Source organism: Arachis ipaensis, chromosome B3, assembly GCF_059453495.1.
Source record: "Arachis ipaensis isolate K30076 ecotype BB chromosome B3, ASM5945349v1, whole genome shotgun sequence".
In the NCBI taxonomy this organism is placed as follows: Eukaryota; Viridiplantae; Streptophyta; class Magnoliopsida; order Fabales; family Fabaceae; genus Arachis; species Arachis ipaensis.
The window spans coordinates 11,300,630-11,320,640 of record NC_142438.1 but is presented as its reverse complement, the minus strand read 5'-3'; the positions used below and the strand labels follow the sequence as shown (position 1 = coordinate 11,320,640).

The following is a 20,011-nucleotide window of genomic DNA, read 5'->3' as shown; positions in this document are numbered from 1 at the left end:
TCTATTTTTATTTTACTTCACTTTTTCTGATTACTTCAATTTGGATTATTATATATTATATTACATTGTATTAAGATCAAAGAATGTCTTTAGGCTATTTGAATGTTTATAATTACTTATCACTTGATAAGTGTTTTTTTTTATGTCACTATAATTATGCTTATTTAAATTTTAGGGTTGTGAAAGTGTTGGGGAAAAATTGTATTGTTTCGGTGGCAAATGATAATACTAAAGTACAAAGTACAGTATTTTTTAGAAAACAACTTATTTTTAGAAAACAACTAAAGTAGTAGTTAAGTTTTATGTAACCTATTTTAACAATTTGAAAAAGAAATATGATTAACCTTATTAGCAAGTTATCCTTTTAAATTTTTGTAAGAAATGTTTAAAGATGAGTTTATTTCACTAGAACTGAGTATATATAAAAATTTACACTTGCAAAGTCGCTGAATTTTGGTACTTGATTTGACCAAATAATACAAAATCCTCTCTAATTTTAGCCCAGTCAATTCTTAACGCTTAATTCTAAATGATCACTTGTACAAATTATGATAATGCAAACCAGAAAACTATAATAAGGAAGCCTCTCTTTTTTTGTCAGAAACACTAGCACTTTGGGCTCCGATTTATTGAGAGGTTTTAAGTTAGCCCAAGTTTAGAGTGTACGAGGTAATGGGCTTACGGCCCATAAGGAAGCCTGCCTTTGTTTATGATGGTTTCCACCATTTTTACTTCCACTAATCCATCATTAATGGATTTGGAGTGGGTTCGGCTTGATTAATGGCCAGTGCTACTGTTTCTTTAATTTTGAAATGAGGTAACAATGATCATTAAGAGAAAAAAAAAATGTTTAAACCACAGGAGACTAGGGTCAAACGTTTTTAGTTTCAAAAAATAGTAGCATCGTAACTTAAACTAGTTAATCTAAATGTTTTAGTCAAAGGAAGAAAAATATTTGAGATGTGTTGGAAATAAGATAGTCTATTTTCTTTTTTTCCCAAATATTTTGAAAGTTGAACTAATGTTAATATGTGTTGAATGCTTATAAGTCACCACATGAATACGCTCACATTAACTAAGTTTTCGTTCATTTTCATTCTCTCCATTTTCTTTCCTTTAGTTTTCTTTTGTTCCAAACACAGTGTTAACAAGAAAAATGACTTTCCAAAAGAAAACACACCCTAATACTATTCAAGTTGAGCTTTAAAAAAAGGGCTCATACTTCAGGTATCATTTTTTCTTTTTCTTTTCTTTTTTTTTTCATTTTAAAATCCTTTCAATTTCAGGGAAGGAAAAAATAAAATTGTCCACAAGTCTCGCTATGATATTCTGGCTAGGTAGAATTGGTAGAGAGTAGATTTCCTTAATAAAGTTGTGCGTTCCTAACTTGTTAAGTTATATACTAATTTTAACAAAATTTGGTTGGTTTAATGATTAGCTCACTAGTCCGTTTAAGTAAGTGTCGGGGTTTGAATCCGGTCTTGTGCATGCAGCAACCCATTAACAGCAAACCTTTAAATAGAGCTGAGTACCGGAACGGATTAGTCTTTAAATTACTCCGAATCAGCTGCATTGCAGTCAGAATTACCAATTTTATTTATGTTACCAATAACTGAAATATTCTTCTATCGTATGCTTGTTTACACCAAGGTCAGTCAAATAAAAGGACATTTTCTTTTTCAAAAAAGAAAGTAGAATTAGTTTTATGCATAGTATTAAAAGGGCAAATGACATAATTAAACAGAATGATGTTGAAAATTACCCGAATACAATAAATAGGAATTGGTTACATTTAGATGCTGGATTAACTATATAAATCACTATTAGTCGGTGTGGTTTATTAATTTCTATATAAACTGCTACTAGCCGTTGACAATCATAGTAAAAAATACCATAAAACTCTTTAACCTATCTTGGGTTCCGAAAAAAAAAAACTATGGGTAGTAAACCATTTTAACCAACCATGATTTATACAAAAATTAGGGAGGTGAATTTGCCATAACCAATCACAGTTTATGAGGAGAAAAATGTGTAAAGAAATGGCTATGGATAGCCGCGTGTCATGAAGAGGCTGCTTATAAAACCGCAATAGCTGGCTACGGAATCTTCATTTGGATGGTCTTCAAAATTTAATTTTGAAGATTTTTCTAGAGAGCGCCGCAAGGATCATGCAAGGATGAGATCATGAAAGAAGAAGAAATTTGTGTATACCGACTTAACAGTGTTGTCCGCCGTTGGAAATATCAAAGATAGTACTATTATTGTTTAAAAATAGATTTATAGTGATATTCACAAAGTTCATTAAATGTTGTTAGATATGCTAGTTTTGTTGGCTACTAGTTTTCGTTCACACCATTTTAAGCAGAATGGAAAGATTATTAATATTATATTAGGAGATTAGAAGATATATTGTATTTGAAATTTTTAGCGAAAAATAAGCGGCATTTACCAATTTTAATTTATAAAAATTGGAAATAGTTAATTGTTTAATTTATTATTTTTAGAATTTTGATTAAAATATGACCAGTGTCAACTTTTTATTTTATGATACTTAAAAAGAAGAAATTTCAGACTCTTCAATATTTATTTTGGCTCAAAAATTAAAAAGATGTAGACACTGTATCGTTCAATGACAACGGAAAGAAAAGCACAACTTTAAAAAATAGATTGAGCAACTAAGGATCAAAGAGCTGAAATCAGCGGGCATGTATGGTGGAAAGGAGCTGCTGGAACTAGAGCGAAAATTAGAAATAGCTTACCATGATAAAGAGATGTATTGGAAGGCGAAATCCAGAGTTAAATGGCTTTAAGAAAGGGACCGCAACACTCAATTCTTCTATAAAAAATTCAGAAACAGAATGAGAAGGAACAGAATTTGGAAATTAAAAAGTGTAAATGGTGAAACAGCAACTACAACTTCAGAAATTGCAGGAGTAGCTGAGGAATATTTTAAAGAGATCTTCTCTTCCACATACCAAACCGTTTCAGATCCTTATTTCACCGACTTTGAGCCTAGGGTTACAGTTTCCATGAACCGTAGGTTGCGAAGACCGGTTACTATAGAAGAAGTTAAGAGAGCTACTTTCAGTGTGCATCCCCAAAGTGTCCCGGGAGAAGATGGCATGACAGCCAAGTTTTTCCAGTGTTATTGGGACATCGTTAGTAGTGACTTATTTCGTGCAGTTCGAAATTTCTATGCAAGTGGAAGACTTCTTAAAAACTTAAATCACACCCATATTTGTCTCATTCTTAAAGTCCCAGAAGCTAGCAACATGACTCAGGTAAGACCTATTAGCCTCTCTACGGTTGTTTATAAAATTATCTCTAAAATTTTGGTTTTTAGACTTCAAGGTTTGATGAAAATTTTAGTAAGTTTTAACCAGAGTGCTTTTATTAAAGGCCGCTTGATCTCAAACAATATCTTAATCGCACATGAATATATGCATTATCTTAAAAATAAGAGGCAAGGGCTGGAGACTGAAATGGCTGTGAAACTAGATATGAGCAAGGCTTATGATAGGGTGGAATGGCATTTTCTCTGGTTCATGTTAACTAAATTAGGCTTTGATGGTACTCTGATTGCTTGGATTCAGGAGTTAGTCACAACAGTTTCTTATTATGTCGTTGTGGAAGGTCAACCCTATGGTTTCTTTAAACCAAATAGAGGTCTCCGTCAAAGATATCCTCTATCCCCATATATTTTCTTATTCTATGCAGAAGGTCTCTCCTTCTTGCTACACAAGGCAGAACAAAACAATCTAATTTAAGGTATTCAAGTGTTAAGGAGATGCCCCAGAGTCAACCACCTACTGTTTGCGGATGATTCGATCCTATTTTGCAAGGCTTCTACGATCTCGTGCGAGAATATTTTGGAACTTTTACATACATATGAGGGTTTTAGTGGACAAAAAGTGAATATCAACAAATCGTCAGTCTTCTTCAGCCATAATACTCTGGATTTACTCAGAAATAAATGGGCATCAGCTTTAAATATTAACCACATTGGGACTACAGACAAATATTTGGGCATTCCTTCTATTTTTAATAAATCTAAAAAAACTACCTTTAGCCTCATTAAGAAAAAGATCAGGAAGCATATTCTAGGATGGAAAAGAAAGCTACTGTCAGCAGGAAGTCGACATACACTACTCAAGGCAGTAGGAAAAGCAGTCCCTATACATACACTGTCCTGTTTTAAGCTCCTAGACACACTCGTCTCAGAAATTCATAGCATGCTCTCTCAATACTGGTGGGGACAGCGAGGTACAAAGAGGAAAATGGTGTGGATTAGCTGGAATACTATGACAAGACCTAAAAAGGAAGGGGGACTTGGGATCAAGAACCTCAGGGCGTAGAATTTAGCCTTACTGGGGGAAGCAGTTTTGGCGAATAACAACACAACCAAGTTCACTCCTATCTAGAATTTTAAAAAGGAAAGTAGTATCGATATTGCAATGCGTTAAAAGCCGAGATTGGAAACACACCTTCATGGGGTGGCGCAGCTTGCTAAAAGGGCGCAAAGTGGTTGAGAAGGGGCTCTCTTGGAGTGTTGGCACAGGCTTAGAAATCAGAATTTTTGAAGACCCGTGGCTTTCACCTCCCTATCTGTTCATACCCTGGACCGAGTTATAGGGTCCGGGTTGGACGAAGACGAAACAATCGATCTCTTTAAAGCTTGATCTACTGCCGACCTCTTCGCAAAGAGCTCAGATGAATCACCACAAAAGCTCAAGAAGGTCTAAGAAAGAAGAGTCACCGCCTGCTAGAAGGCGGCTGGCCAAAAGATAGGTGATCTCACCCTAAAAAAGATAAGATAGGATAACAAAGTTATTTCAAGGAAGGTCACTCAACACTACTATAAATACACTGGAGCACCCAGGTATAAATGATACTCCAATTCTACTAAAAACCTGCCTAAAGCCCGTACTGACTTAAGTATCAGAGTCTCTTGCAGGTACCTCCACCCTCCGGTGATCGAGGACCAGCCGCATCTCAAGCTCCAACAAGTCGGGCACAGCAGCCTTGGCCAAACCAGAAGATCTCATCCAGATCGACCTCCCCGTTTCAGGTAACCACGGAACACTATCCTTTCTTTGTCCCTCCACAATCAAGTCATCAAGCTACAGATCCAACAATTTTCTGGGTTAAAGATATGATTACTTCAAACAGACAGTGGAACACAAATATGATTCAGCAAGTTTTTACCGAAGACATTAGTAGCAGAATTTTATCAGTTCCGATTGAAGGAGATAGTGATAAAATTAAATGGGCGTTGCACAGATCAAACACTTACAGTGTTGGTGTAGGATACCAGATTGCCTACAACTTTTTCCACGAACCCTTGGAGCTTTTCCCTCCAAATCTGCGTCTGAGGGACCTTTGGATGTCCCTGTGGAAGCTCTCAGTCCTCCACAAAATCCAAATCTTCCTCTGGAAAGCTTGCCATGACCGTCTACCAGTCTCCTCTCTTCTCCATCATCGATTCCCGTCCACTAGTGGAATCTGCTCTTACTGTCATGAAATAGAGGAAACCCAGCTTCATTGCTTGATTAGATGTAGAGAAACACAAGAAATATGTGGACAATCTCAACTCAACTGGTGCTTACCTAGTTCGGAGGTTATTGAATTCAGCTCATGGTGGTTGGCGGTAGTTCGAGCGCACGGTAGAACAAGAGGTGAATCGCTGCTGCAACAGATTGTTATAACTCTTTGGTTGATCTGGAAGGAACGAAATAGCTGGTTCTATGAGGGCACACGCCGCAGCCCAGCGGAAGTAGTAGCTTCGGCGATGAAGCTAGTCTAAGAACTGCGAGACCTCCCCCGTCACTATCCCCCTTAGTTCTTCTTACCAATGTTTCACTTTTCCCTTTTTGATTTCAAATTTTGGTCTATTCAGATGCTCTTTTGGGAGATCCCGTTTTGCTTATTTCAGTCCTTGTAATATGGACAATGACTCCTTCTATTTCTATTAATGAAATTTTATTGCCTTTGAAAAAAAAAAAACTAGGTGTATATACAGTATTAGGAGACAACAGAACATACCTCTTCATGATCAAATCATCCCATACTTGGAGACCGCTGGGTTGTATCACCTGGTAAGACTGAACAATCATTAATTTAGGCTGGATGAGCCTTTGACTAGCGCATTCATTTAGAAGTGGCATATTGAGACGTACACTTTCTATATGTCATTCGGAGAGTGCATATATAATTACTTTACAGGACGCAGTGTACCACTTGGGATTGCCAATTGATGGCAAAGCAATCAACGAGTGCCTCATGGACTTCCTATAATTCATGCCTGGTGAAAAGCTAACATGAAAATGGTTTGAGGAGCTAATAGTAAGCTTTCATCACAAGAATGAAAATCGGATTCATCTTCGGTGGTTGCCATTTGTGGCAAAGCTAGATTGAAATGGGCAAGTAGAGCTATGGTTTAGTCGCTAGATATCGACGTGGAAAAACAAGCGTGAAGTCCGTTATATTTCCTAACCTCCCAGGTATCCTTTCTTTGCCGAAGTGAGATCCGAGTTAACAAATTGTAGCCTTTTTCCAAATTTTTTGCACTTTTCATCATATTTAAGATGGCTGACTCCAATACTCCATTGCACGACGAATGTTATAACTCTTGATACTAAGCACAACTCACAACTTTCTCTTTATTTTGGAATGATTGCCCAATCTGAAAAGTCATTGGATGATTTGTATCGTTCAATCTGTGGCCCCAAAACCATACTCAAAGTCTAGTTGTTGCGCAATCGCATCCAAATTTAGGGCGAAAAAGTGTGGCAAATATTGCTATGTGTCGGAACTTAAAGGACCATATTGTTTTTTTTTTTGAAACAAAGGAAGCTCAACACATTAAAGTGGAGCAAATAAAAGAAAGAAGAAGACACATAATCAGTTACCAACAAATAAACCAACCCCTACTATCCCCAGTACTCTCATCCTCCCCTAGGATCACCACCACTCCATTCCGTGTAGCTCATCAACGTCCTTGTGTGTATGACCTCCAGGCTTGCTCTTGCATTCTTGAAGATTCGTGCATTCCGTTCCAACCAGATGTTCCAAATCACTGCAAAGAACACTGACATCCACATCTTCTTCCCCTGTTGTCTATTATGCATTCCATGCCAACTCTCAAACATTTCTTTAACAGTTCCGGGAATCACCCACTCCCTTCCTAGTAGCCTCAGCCACTTGCACCACACCTGCCATGTTACCTCACACCTAAGGAATAAATGCTCAACAGATTCTAATTCCTTGGTACACAGTACACACATACTATCCCCCAGAATGTTGACTCCTAGTTTAGTCAGCCGCTCCTTGGTGTTAACCCTACCCACTAGCACAAACCACCCAAAGAGCTCAATTCTCGGAGGGACGAAACCTTTCCAAATGGAACTCGTGAAGCTATAACTCGTTATCTCAGCTGATAATGTCTCCGCTTGTATAGCCTGGATCACAGAACTAGTAGAGAAAATACCTTTATTTTCAAACTTTCACACCACATTGTCCTCCCTACCTGATGACAACCTCACTGGCCTTAACCTCTCATGCAGTTGATTGACAAGCTCCAGCTCCCATTGGAACAGTGCCCTCCTCCATTGAAAATTCCAAATCCAATCAAGCCCATCCCAAAAACCACACTCCCCGATGACAAGTCCTTGCTGACTGGAAATAGAGTAGAGTCTCGGATGACTTCCTTTCAGAGTACCACCTTGAACCCAGTTATCTTCCCAAAATCGAGTCTGCATACCATTGCCTACTTCCATTGCCAGTCCACATACCACTTTATCACGAATCCGCGGTTCTTTTATATTCAGCTGACATATGTCCTTCCAAGGGCCACCCTTTACTGGTAAAGGCTGAGTTGCTAACATGACATCCGGGTTCAACTTATTACACGAACACACAATCTTCTTCCACAGCGGGCAATCCTCCTTTGAAAACTCCACCACCACTTAAACAGAAGCGTTGTGTTTCTCAGCACTGCATCACCAACCCCCAATCCCCCAACCTTTTTTGGAGCCTGAACTATCTCCCACTTTACCATAGGTATACCATAGTTTCCGTTCTCCCTGCACCACATAAAGTTCCGTTGTAAAGCAATCAGCTTGTCCGCTACCGCCTTCGGCATCTTGTATAGACTAAGGTAGTAGATGGGGAGACTATTCAGCACCGATTTGATAAGGACCAGCTTACCTGATTTATTCAAAACCTTGGCTTTCCACAAACTCAGCTTCTGTTCCACCTTATCAATGATTGGTTTCCAAGTCTTCACCAAGCGCGGATTCGCACCTAGAGAAACTCCCAAGTATCTAACCGGTAGAGAAGCTTGTTGGCATCCCAGCAGTCCACATGCCTGATCAATCCATCCTTGCTCACAGTTCACCGATATCAGATTCGATTTATCAAAGTTAATGCTCAGCCCAGACATCAACTCAAAGCACCGTAACAGTCTCTTATAGTTTACAATTGTTTCAGTCTCCGGCGGGCAGAATAAAATAGTGTCATCTGCAAATTGTAGGTGTGACAGTTCAATAAGATCTCCCCCTACCAGCAGTGGAGCAATGCGGCCATTCCTCACAGCCTCCCCCAACATCCTATGCAACACATATTGTGTACATGGATTGCTCCTTCTATCCTCATCACTGTGCCCAACTATCTCGAGAGGCTCCTCGTTCGAATAATATTAGCGCATTGCATTTTTAACCCGATCTAATTCTCCGTCCTCTGTATCATCAGAAATCATGTAAGGAGAACTAGCCATCGCAATCGCTAGCTTGCCAAAGAAATGATTATCTCTTATAACACATGCATCCTATTGTCGCGATTTAAATCAATTGCAAAGGTTGGAAATACAACCAACGCTATAGCTGGTGCAACCATAGGCATCAAACTTGAGGTTTCCCAATCCAGTCGATTAAGCATTCAGAGCTGATCCCTGGTAATAGCATCCTCCAACTTTGAATATAAATTATGGTTTTCATTTTTGGAAAACTTCTCCGACAATGAAGAGAACTTAGGTAGCGTTTGTTTTGAGGTACTGAGACAGAGACTGAGAGACTGAGACTCAGTATCGTGTTTGTTAGTTCAGAGACTGGTACTAAAATTTCTGTCTCTGTCTCTAAAATTTTAGTATTTCAGTACCTCCAAAAAGTAGGGACACAGGGGACTGAAATTTTTAGAGATGGAGACTGAAACTTTAATAACATTTTATACCTAAAATACGTTCATTTCAATTAATTAATTCCAATTTTACCCTTTGTGCAAATTAAATTAGAATTTCATTCTTGTTTTAATTCCTGTCTCCCATTTTACACGAAACAGAATACTGAGATTTGTTTCAATCCCTGTCTCTTAGTCTCTGTCTCTTAGTCTCAGTCTTTCCGTCTCTGTCTCTCCACCAAACGCTACCTTATAGATCTTTATCGACTCTATCACAAACATATCGTACTTTACACCGGTGACATAATAAAAGTGATCTTGTAAAATAATTTATTCATCCACTTGATTTCATATATCCAAACTTATGTTATCGATAAACTTTATACTTTTTATTTCTTTAAATTTTATCTTTATTAGATATTGTATTTGGCTATTCTACGTCAAAATATACCTCAAATCAGTTTTTATAGAACAATTTTCATTCGTAAACTGCTACACCTAAGAGAGAATTAGGTTTTTCTCATCGAACTCCATTTTTCTGTCGCAGCTTACAGTTTATTCTTCTTGTTTATCAATCGCTATCTCCTACAGTTATTTATATTTTGTTTATATCTTTATATAAACCGTGATGCAACTTTTTATATAATAAACAAAAAGAATCTAAATATATTTTTTTTCATTTGTTGTATTTTTATAATATTAACTATAATTTATTTAATTGTATAAGTTGTTCGTACTAAAATATATTAATTTTGGATCATATTAGTTTTATGCATAATTATTAAATTCAAAATATAATCTTTCCAGTCAATGTATTATATTTTGCCATTTTGGATTCAACCAATAAGTGTCACGAGTGTTTTGAATATAATCTGTGATAAGGGGTAACAATAGTCTGTGATAAGTGGTAACAAAGGGCGTCTCAGTTCTAAAGATTTAGGTTCAATTTTCAATAACAGCATGTTTTATCTCTTTGCTGTTTATCACATCTTGAGTATTGACGCGTGGAGAATCTCCAGAGAACATTTGGAGTACATTGTAAGCCGAAAAACGGGTATTTATCACATCTTGAGTATTGACGCGTGTAGAATTTCCAGAGTACATACATTCGGAGTACATTGTAAGTAGAAAAAACGGGTATTAAATACCTGACATCAATTCAAAAACTGATTTGTTCAAAACAGAAATGAGGGTCATAGCACCCGAATTCAAAAATAATTTTAAATTAATAAATAAAAATTTAATAAATACTATTTAAATAGTAATAAATTATACTAATTTTAAAAATATTAAAATTAGTAAACAACATATAGACTATTTTTATTTTATAAATCAATCTAAATCATTTATAAATATTTTTTTTATTTTAGGATTAAATTTTTTATATGGATATACCTACGAATAGTCGAATACCATTATATTGACGTGAATTGTGTCTCTACTAATTTAAAATTAGTAATTCAAAATCGCACACGTATTAATAATAATAACAAAATATATTATTTTTTATTTTTTAAATCGATCTAAATAAAATTATTAATTTTTTTAAATTATATTTTTATATTAACAAATTATATTTTTAAATTTAGTATTTAATTAATCATATAAATAGGAATTTTTTCATTTAAATAAATTAACTATATTATTTATCGAAATCCTTAATCTGAATATTTATTTAGTGTGATTAACTGACGTCCCAACGTGGATTAAAGGTTGGGAGTAGTGGATGATTGGAATTAGAAGTGATTATTAAAAATGGTTATTAATTTTGGCTTAATTCTAGGTATTAATGGTTTGGAGTAGAATTGAATTAACACTTAATCATTTCAAATTTTAAATTTTTATTAATTTTAATATTTTTAAAGTTATTATAATTTATTACGATTTATATAATATTTATTTAATTTTTATTTATCAATTTATTTAATTTTTATTCAAAAATATAAATTTAAAATTATTTTTGAATTTAGTCTAATTTAAAATTTATCTAAAATTATATCTATACGTATTTCGAGTGCTGCAACTCTAATTCGTCTTTTAACTGAATCTCTCAAATAAATTTTTAAATTTCAGATGTTTCGTATTTGTTTATCGACTTATATCGTATATTTTTCACGTGTTATAGCCGGTATATACGTTTATATTCATGTTAAATTTACAGTATTCAAAATGTAATATGTTATTTATTTAAATAATTATTCTGGAATTTATATATATCAATAAATTATATAATTATTTAATTTAAATAAAAAATCTCACATATTGAGATGGTTTGGAAGTTGGGAAGCAGTTCAATTCAAATTAGACCAAATTGATTGTGGTGACTGAAATTGTTAAAGATGATAGATAAAATTTATTAAATTATTTATTATATTTAACTAAATTATTATAAAATAATTTTTATTTATTATTTTTACATAAAAATAAATTCATATAAAAAATTATTAAGGGTGGCAAAATGGACTGTCCTGTTCTGTCTAGGCCCGTCTTATAAATAGGGTGGGCCAACCCGCCCTGCCAGTTAAGATGGATTCAAAATGCTAGTCTACTTTATTTTATGGCGGATTGGCGGGTCGGTGGGCTAGCCCGCTTGATTCTTTTTTTTTTGTTGAAAAATAAAATTAATTAAAATTAACTAAAAAATAATAATTAAAAAATCAAATAAAAATAAAAAATAGTCAAATTATAATATAATTTATTTTACTATCTTTTTTTAATTTTTAACTTCAATAAAATTGTTCAAAATAATATTTGTTAATAGAATCATCTTTATTTTAAAAAATAAGTCATATAATTTGAGCAAATATGTGAAATTGTAAAATAAAGTAAATAAAGTTAATAACTAAAAAAAGAATAAAAATAAAAACAAAAAAATATTTAAAAATTCTATAATTATTAATTTTATAATAGTAATCACTCTTTTATTTAATAAAAAAAGAAAAATAAAAATATTTGGCCCCGCGGATTGGCCCGCTCTGCCCCACCAAAATCTATCAATTTGGCAGTGTGGATTTAGCGAATTTTTTTAATTTGGTAGATTTTAAATTCTAATCTGACATTTTTTTTAGCGGATCAGTCTGATTGGTTCAATCTATTTTGTCACCCTAAAAATTACTATTAATTATTTGTTTGATTTAAATCAAGAGGTGATGTGGTCGATTTTATTGGGTTTTTGGTTGAACTAGCAGCTCTAATTCAACTGGATCCCGTCTAATGTTAATAACTATGCTTTTATGCACAAAGGTCTATTATTAGTCTATTTTATGTACGGTATTAAAAGATACATTCGCATATTAACTGTCATTGCTTGTTTGATACCATTTTTCCGTCGATATATATAGTATAGAAAAAATTTTAAGTGTACATATATAAATATTGTAATAATTTTAATTATTAATTTTAATTATAAAAAATATATATAATATGAATTAATTAAAATTAATAGATAAAATTATTAAAATATTAATATTTTAGATATATTTAAAAACTTTTTCATAATATATTACATTATTGTTCAACACGTCTCGATATTTGATATTTTATTAAAATAATAATAATTAACTAACAATTCATTGATTGAAGGTTTAAATTATCTACAAAATATAAATTTTGAGGAGGGCTATACATACAAGTTATTTAGTTTACAAGTCATCATACAAGTTGGGAGAAACTTAACAAAAAATACGCTGATCCATATACGATTTCTATGGCTCCTCCTTCTCCTCCTCATCTTCCTTCTTCTTCTCCTCCTTTTTCTTCTTCTTCTCCTTCTTCTTCTCCTACTCTTCTTCTTCTTCTTCCATAAAAACGAGTTTCTTGTCAAATTTGATTTCCTTTGTGCATTCTCTATTTGCCTTTTCATTCGTTGTTTTATCTGTGTTTATCACTGGTATTCTTGCTTCGTTTTTTTTTTTTTCGATTTTCATGGTTTCTGAAATCAAGCTTTGAAATCGTTTTGAAGATACAGAAATACACCCAAACAATACACCCAAAGGGTTACAGAAATACACCCAAAGGATTACGAAAATACACCCAAAGAATTTAAGAAATACACCCAAAATTTGTTGAAGTACACCTTATGCAGAACTCTTTCTCTTTCAAAAACGATTTCAGAGTTTGATGTCAAAAAACAATGGAAATCGAGAATAACGAAGAAAGAAAACAGAGAAAAAATCACGTAAATGAAGAAGGAGAAAGAGAAAGCAAGAAAAGAAAGAAAAGAAGAAGAAGAGGAGGAAGAAGAACGTGCATAAACGAAGAAGAAGAAGAGAAAGAAGAACGTGCAGAAACGAAGAAGAGGAGGCATGGAGAAAGAAAAAGAAGAAGAAATAAATGACTTGTATGTGGAGAATTTCTCTTAAAATTAAGACAAATAAGATTTAGTTAAAATGTAAATACATGTTAAAATTATAATTTTTTTTTACCGAAGATATGGAGACTCGAACCCGCAACCTCTTAATTGAGTATGGAGAGACTATGCCATTTGAGTTATTGTTTCTTGGCTTTTTTCAAATATATGAGACTCGAACCCGTAACCTCTTAATTGAGTATGGAGAGACTATGTCATTTGAACTATTACTTATTTGCTTAAAATTATTATTAATAAAATTTTTAAAATATTTTATTTTAATAAATATAAAATAAAATATTAAAAACTAAATTTTATATCCTTTTTAGAAAATAGATGATATCACTTTTATTTTAGTAATATAATTCTTTAAAAATTATATAAATATATAACATAAAAAATTATATGTGGAGTATTAATTAATTTTTTAAATATATAAAATTTAAATTTTTAATATATTTATTAAAAAATTTAAAATTTTATTAATAATATTTTTTTTGAAAAATATTTGTGCTAAAACCAAGAAGCATAATAATGATAATCTCAACAACCAAATCCTTTTCCTCTGTGCCTTCAAATGTGGGGATATGAAGATAGGTCCCCTCTTGCTATTGAGTCAAACTTTACAAAGATGGCATGCTAGAAAATAAAAAACTAGGCCTGTGTAAGGAACCACATTACGGCTAAAATTTTTATATATGGATAATTTTAATGTGAAATACAAAAATATTTGATGATTTTGGTGTTCTACAGGATTGTGGTAGTAGCACAAAACGTCACTAACGTTTTGTAATAAAAAAAATTTTTTAATCATCAAAGAACAAAAAGTCACTGACGTTTTGTTAAAAAAATATTATTTTAATTGAAGAAACACAAAACGTCATTGACGTTTTGTAAATGGCCATAGTTGTGTTCAACACACAGTTTAGTTCATGATGAAGGATTTCACCTCTAGTAATACAATATTAAAAAGAAAAAGTTCCCACATTACACAGATTTATATAAAAAATAACCTGATTCCAATGTCATAGTACAGTGAGTTTGTGATGTGCATTGATGTGACAAGAAAAGCACAGAGAAAGTTATCACATCAACAATCTCCAATAAATCTCTGTACTGAACTCTAGCTTAGGAATTTAGTTTCCCTGAAATAGCAAAGATTATTGGTCCTCAGAAAAAACATAATTGTTACTTATTTCTATGTTACACTCATAGTGTGTGTATGTGTGAGTGACGTAGAGTCTATTCATAGATTCATGTGCCACCACAACCACAACCATCATTCCCAAAGCTTTTCATAAAGATTGAATTTTTGCAAGCTAGCTACGATATCTATCTATGGCACTAGACAAGTGGCATCAATCACATTTTTTATTTGGTATGCAGAATAAAATTACACAAAAAGCTATAAAGTTTTATTATTTATTGTTATTATGCAAATTCAAGATAAGGGTCCAAGGCTTATGTCATTCCATTTGGCTTATAGTTATATATAGTTTACAAAACCTTTAGTTACTAGCAGATAGATGAAGAGGGGCCACCATAACCATAACCATTACTGATGCGTTTTGCGAAGTGTGAATTGAAGACAAAGTGCAGGGTTTGGGGTAAGAAAAGAAAACTCCTTGTTTATGTTACTTATTATTTGTTTCTTTGGTCAGAATTTACTGCTTCATTCATTCATTCATCATAGAAGAAAAAATGGGTTGTCCAAGTTTCTTTGCTTTTTGATGGATTTCATTAGTTTCCTCTTTTTAACATTTAGAATGGAAAAAAAGAAAAATTGGACACAAATGTTCACTGGAACTGTCTTTCTTTCCATATGTTTTTCTTTTTTAATTTATTTTTTTCATGGTTTTGTTGTAACCTTGTATGTTGTTCCTTTTCCTGTGAATATCTTTGTTTAAAACTGAGTTGTGTATTCTTGAAAACTCAGTTTCTGTGGTGTTGTCTCTCCAAGTGAAGACAAAATGAAGTCTATGAGAAGTTACACATGTCTCACTCCTCCCTTGAAGTCTTGACACATCACTTCTTTATGCACATTTCTAGAATTTTTATTATTTTTTCACTGAACTTTTGAGTTCTTATAATATTTTTATATTCTCATGAGTAATAAAGAAATCAAAGCTTAATCCCCTTTGATAATAAGTTGACTATCAATAATTATCAAGTATTAATCATATCTTAGCATTGCTCTTTGACTAAGGAGCCAGAACTACTATTTCTTTTTCTTTTTTTTTAAATATTTTGAACAACAGCAGATGAATTATGTTATATGTATTCATATCTCTTGATATATTGTGTCCAATAACATCATTTTTATTTAAAATTGAATAAAATGAGTCCACATAATATGAGATAGGAATGTTGTGTTTTGCAGCAGCTGGGAAGGCAGAAAGCTATGGAAGGTAGTAGTTCAAATAGTTTGGCCACAGGTATTTAATTAATTAATTAATGATCATTTTTTTTTTTTTACAAATATTATATTATTAGTTGGTCTAATGAATGGTTTTATACTTTTATTTAATGTATATTTTCATTGTGATACGTAATATTATAAAATAGGAAGAAAGACATCAGAGTTGGAAGCATTGCAGAAAGAGCATGAAGAGAAAAACATGAAAATCCAAGAACTGAAGAGACAAATTGAAATGACAAAGAATCGATTGGAAAAGAAGAGGAGGGAGCTAACAGAGGAGAAAATGGGAAGTTTCAATGCATTAAGCAAGAAATATAATACTCTCAGAGATGAGTACAATGCAATTTTAGCTCAGAAATCATCAAAGGAACCAAATTAACTATAATATTATATGCCACCCATGAAAATCAGTTAGTAATATATTAACATGAACCAACTACTTTACAGTATTAAAAATAAAGTTATGAATATATATATGTGTCTAATTGAAGTTTAACATATGCTGCTTCTTACAGTTTCTTGTATGATAAAATAGGGGTGTCAATGTTATCCCCCCTTTAATTTGGAAGCATTATTCTAATTGAAATATGGAATATATTCGATATAGATGAGTAAAAAGACACACGGTGGTAATTATTTATTTAAATTTGAGATAAATATGACCAATATCATACACAAGAAAATAATTTAGGTTTAGAAAAAGACAAAAAAAAAAAAGGAAAACAGACTAAATTCTTATAGACAGAGGAAGAACAGAGTGAGATGTGAAAAGGAACTCTTAACTTATGCCCGAAAATGTTTTTCACTTTTTTGGGTCTCAAGCTATTTGGGCTGCTCATAAAGCCAGCTGTATTTATTGGGCCTAATTGGAGGCCCAAAACGCATAAATGGCTCCTCATCTTTTTAATGATAAAACCGGATCCCAATTAAGTAATTAATAATTATGCAACTATAACAAATACAATGATAATAAATGTTTGTTGTCTTCAAAAGAATATAAATAAAAATGAAGCAGTTTATTTGAGAAAATACGTAGGTGGTATCGTATTATTAGTGTCAAATTTTAAGTGATGGATGTGGAAGATAGCAAACTAAATATTAAGAAAAAAAAAGCATCATAAAAATAACATAATAAATTATTACAAACATAAACACTATCTTTTATTGATTGAAACTGATACATATTTGTATATTACATAGAGACAACTCATAATATTCTCCCTTTTTGCTTAGATTGCTAGGATCATCTAAACATTTATTTCCTAATATATACACATATGATGAAGACCTGATATATAATAATTAGTTCCCGTGAAAACGAAGTTCGTATTTGCGTGATTTATCAGCATGTAAAAGCCCAAAATGCCTCTCAGTTTCTGCACCTGGCTTCAGATTCTCATCGTACATAGCAAACAAATAAGTCTCTATAGGTTGATTGGGTCTCTTTGGGGTCCCAGTCCCACTCTTAACATGATTAATCAAATTTTGATAGTAAGCACCTCCATTTTGAATTGAAGCTCCAACTCCACCAGAACTTGGCCAGCCACTCTCAGACACAACAATTTGCAAATTATTTGCACCTATTTTCTCCAAAGCAGCATACGTTGAATCCAGCATAGCATCAAACAAATTCTGGTACCCAACTGCATTGTTACCTTGTTGAGTAAAAAGAGCATATTCTAATTGTATATTTACTTGATCACCAGCATAAGCAAAATAGGGATATATATTAGCAAGAAGTGGTGACCCATTTGGGACTAAGAAATTAACAATTTGTTGCATGTAAGCAGTAGCAGCTTCACTAAAAGCTCCATCACTAGGTGGGTATGAATTTCCAAGTAGGCTTAAATCAATTGCAGTGGAGACTTTAATTTGGCCTAAATTGGATGATGCAAGTGCATCATGAATGTTTTGCATGCCAGATAAAATGTATTGTGCTTCAACGTCACCAGGGTGAATTTCATTACCAACTGTGATGTATTTGAATCTGACGTCTTGTGAATAGGGTACAATATTTGTGTTGACCCAACCCTTTGCTGCATTAGGATCTGAAGAAATAGCTTGAAGAGATTCCTTTGCAACATCTACTGTTAACTCTATGTTTGAACCTCTTAGGGCTTCCAAGACTTCAGCATCAGGAAAGTATATACGTATCCTAGTGATTCCATTTGATTTGAATATATCAATGGTTTCTTTCTTTGATGGTAGATTGTTACCGTTCACTCCATAGCATATTCCTGGCTCCGGGGATTGTGCAGCTATCATATCAAATTAAATTAGGAGTTATTAGCGATTCCAAAAGAATGAATAGTATAACATAAATATAAGATAATTTACATTCAAACTTTACTTGAGAGTACACTCATTAATTGGAGTACTAATTTTATCAAAACTATTTAAATAAAAAATTTATGAAAATTGAGTTATTGAATAAGCTGAATACTAATTATATCAAAATTATTTTGTATCAATGGATCTAATTAAAAGAATTAAAACAAACAATAGTGATATAATTAATATATAGTATATATATATACATTAATAATATTGATAAAATTAATTTAAGCTTTATATTTTTATAAATTACTCCATCAAGACATTGATGAAAAGTATCTAAACACATAAATAACATAAAAAAAAATTTATGAAATAGATAAAAATAAATATCAATTCAATTATAAACCTGTAAATTCCAGTCCAATGGACAATAAGAGTCCAAGAAAAAACATGAAAAGCATTGTTACGTTCCTCTTTAAGAACATGTTACGAAAAGATTAGAGAATGATTTGTATCTTTGTTGGGTGAAAATGTAATTTATAGGTGGGCTCGATACCCCAATGGAGTAGTTACACTCGGTTACTCGTCTCCAGGTCAATACTGCAGTCCAAATTGGCCTACTAATCATAAATTTCTAAAAAATATTTAAATTTAAACACTTTCTTTATTTGAGCTAACAAGATAAGATAAAATAAAATAAGATAAGATAAGATAACAAATTCAAACTATATAAAAGAAGCTAAAGTTTCCTTAAATACGTTTTACATTCTTAATCTGACTTGAATGTTGAAATGGTACCACTGCGCCACTCCTAAAAACATCCGATTCAAGTCACTACCTAAGGCCAGCGAATCAAATGTAATATATATAATTAATAAGAATATCTTACTAATAAATATATGAATCTTCTAATGATTCTAATAATAATAATAATACCATATCAAAATGTAAAATAATCATAAACATTCACTAAATTTCTATATGTTTCAATGACTAAACTTCATATGAAACAATAATTAATTATAATATTAATAGCAATATGGTATGATTTATGGTGTGGATAAGATATTATTTAATTGCTAGTTATTATCTTGAGGCCATTTTGCATGTTTGTCAGCTAGCCTAAAATAAACAAAACATTATGATCAACGTAACTTGTTTTTATCGATGCCCAATATATTCCAAACAGGGAGTTTGCAACCCATTAGCTCCACTTGTTTAGACTTTCCTATGAAACTACTGTGAGAATATTTCAAAGAGTAAACTAAGCAGAGGCACCTTGCATTGAGACGCAAAGAGAGATAATGTAAAAAACATAATCTGTTATTAGGTTTTTATTTGGGTTCTTTATATTAAATTACTCTTTCACCTTAACCCATGACAACAATAAAAAAGTTTCGTGGTCCATAAATTTAGTCCAACAGAATACATAAATTCAATTATAATTTTAGTCTTTATTGTCTTATCTTTATCTTATCTTTAGCTGTTCTTATATATCTTTATTTACTTTTATCTTTCTTAAGCCAATGCTCCATATATATTTAGTTTTATCTTCATAATTTACAATACAATTCAATCAATCAACAATAATAAAATTTATTCATCTTTTCTTCACAATTTCATCACTTTACAATTGAGTTGAAACCTAGCTATTTATACACCCTAAGTGATTTCTAATATATTTATATTTTCTACACCCCTTCAAACTAAAGGGGTTTTTTGAAAACACCCTTAGCTTGGACATAAATTCATTGAACAAAGTAGCTGATAGAGCTTTTGTAAAAATGTCAGCAACT

At 32.5% G+C, this 20,011-nt stretch overlaps 1 protein-coding gene across 1 annotated transcript; it reads right to left on the bottom strand.

Moving 5' to 3' along the window:
• Positions 1 to 17,240: 17,240 nt before the first annotated feature.
• LOC107632473 (glucan endo-1,3-beta-glucosidase-like) lies at positions 17,241 to 18,697 on the bottom strand. The gene is made up of 2 exons (XM_016336150.3): positions 18,622 to 18,697; positions 17,241 to 18,196 (listed from the first exon to the last, which is right to left on the bottom strand). Exons 1-2 carry the CDS (start codon positions 18,674 to 18,676, stop codon positions 17,241 to 17,243), a joined length of 1,011 nt encoding a protein of 336 aa, XP_016191636.3. The 5' UTR covers positions 18,677 to 18,697.
• Positions 18,698 to 20,011: the final 1,314 nt, after the last annotated feature.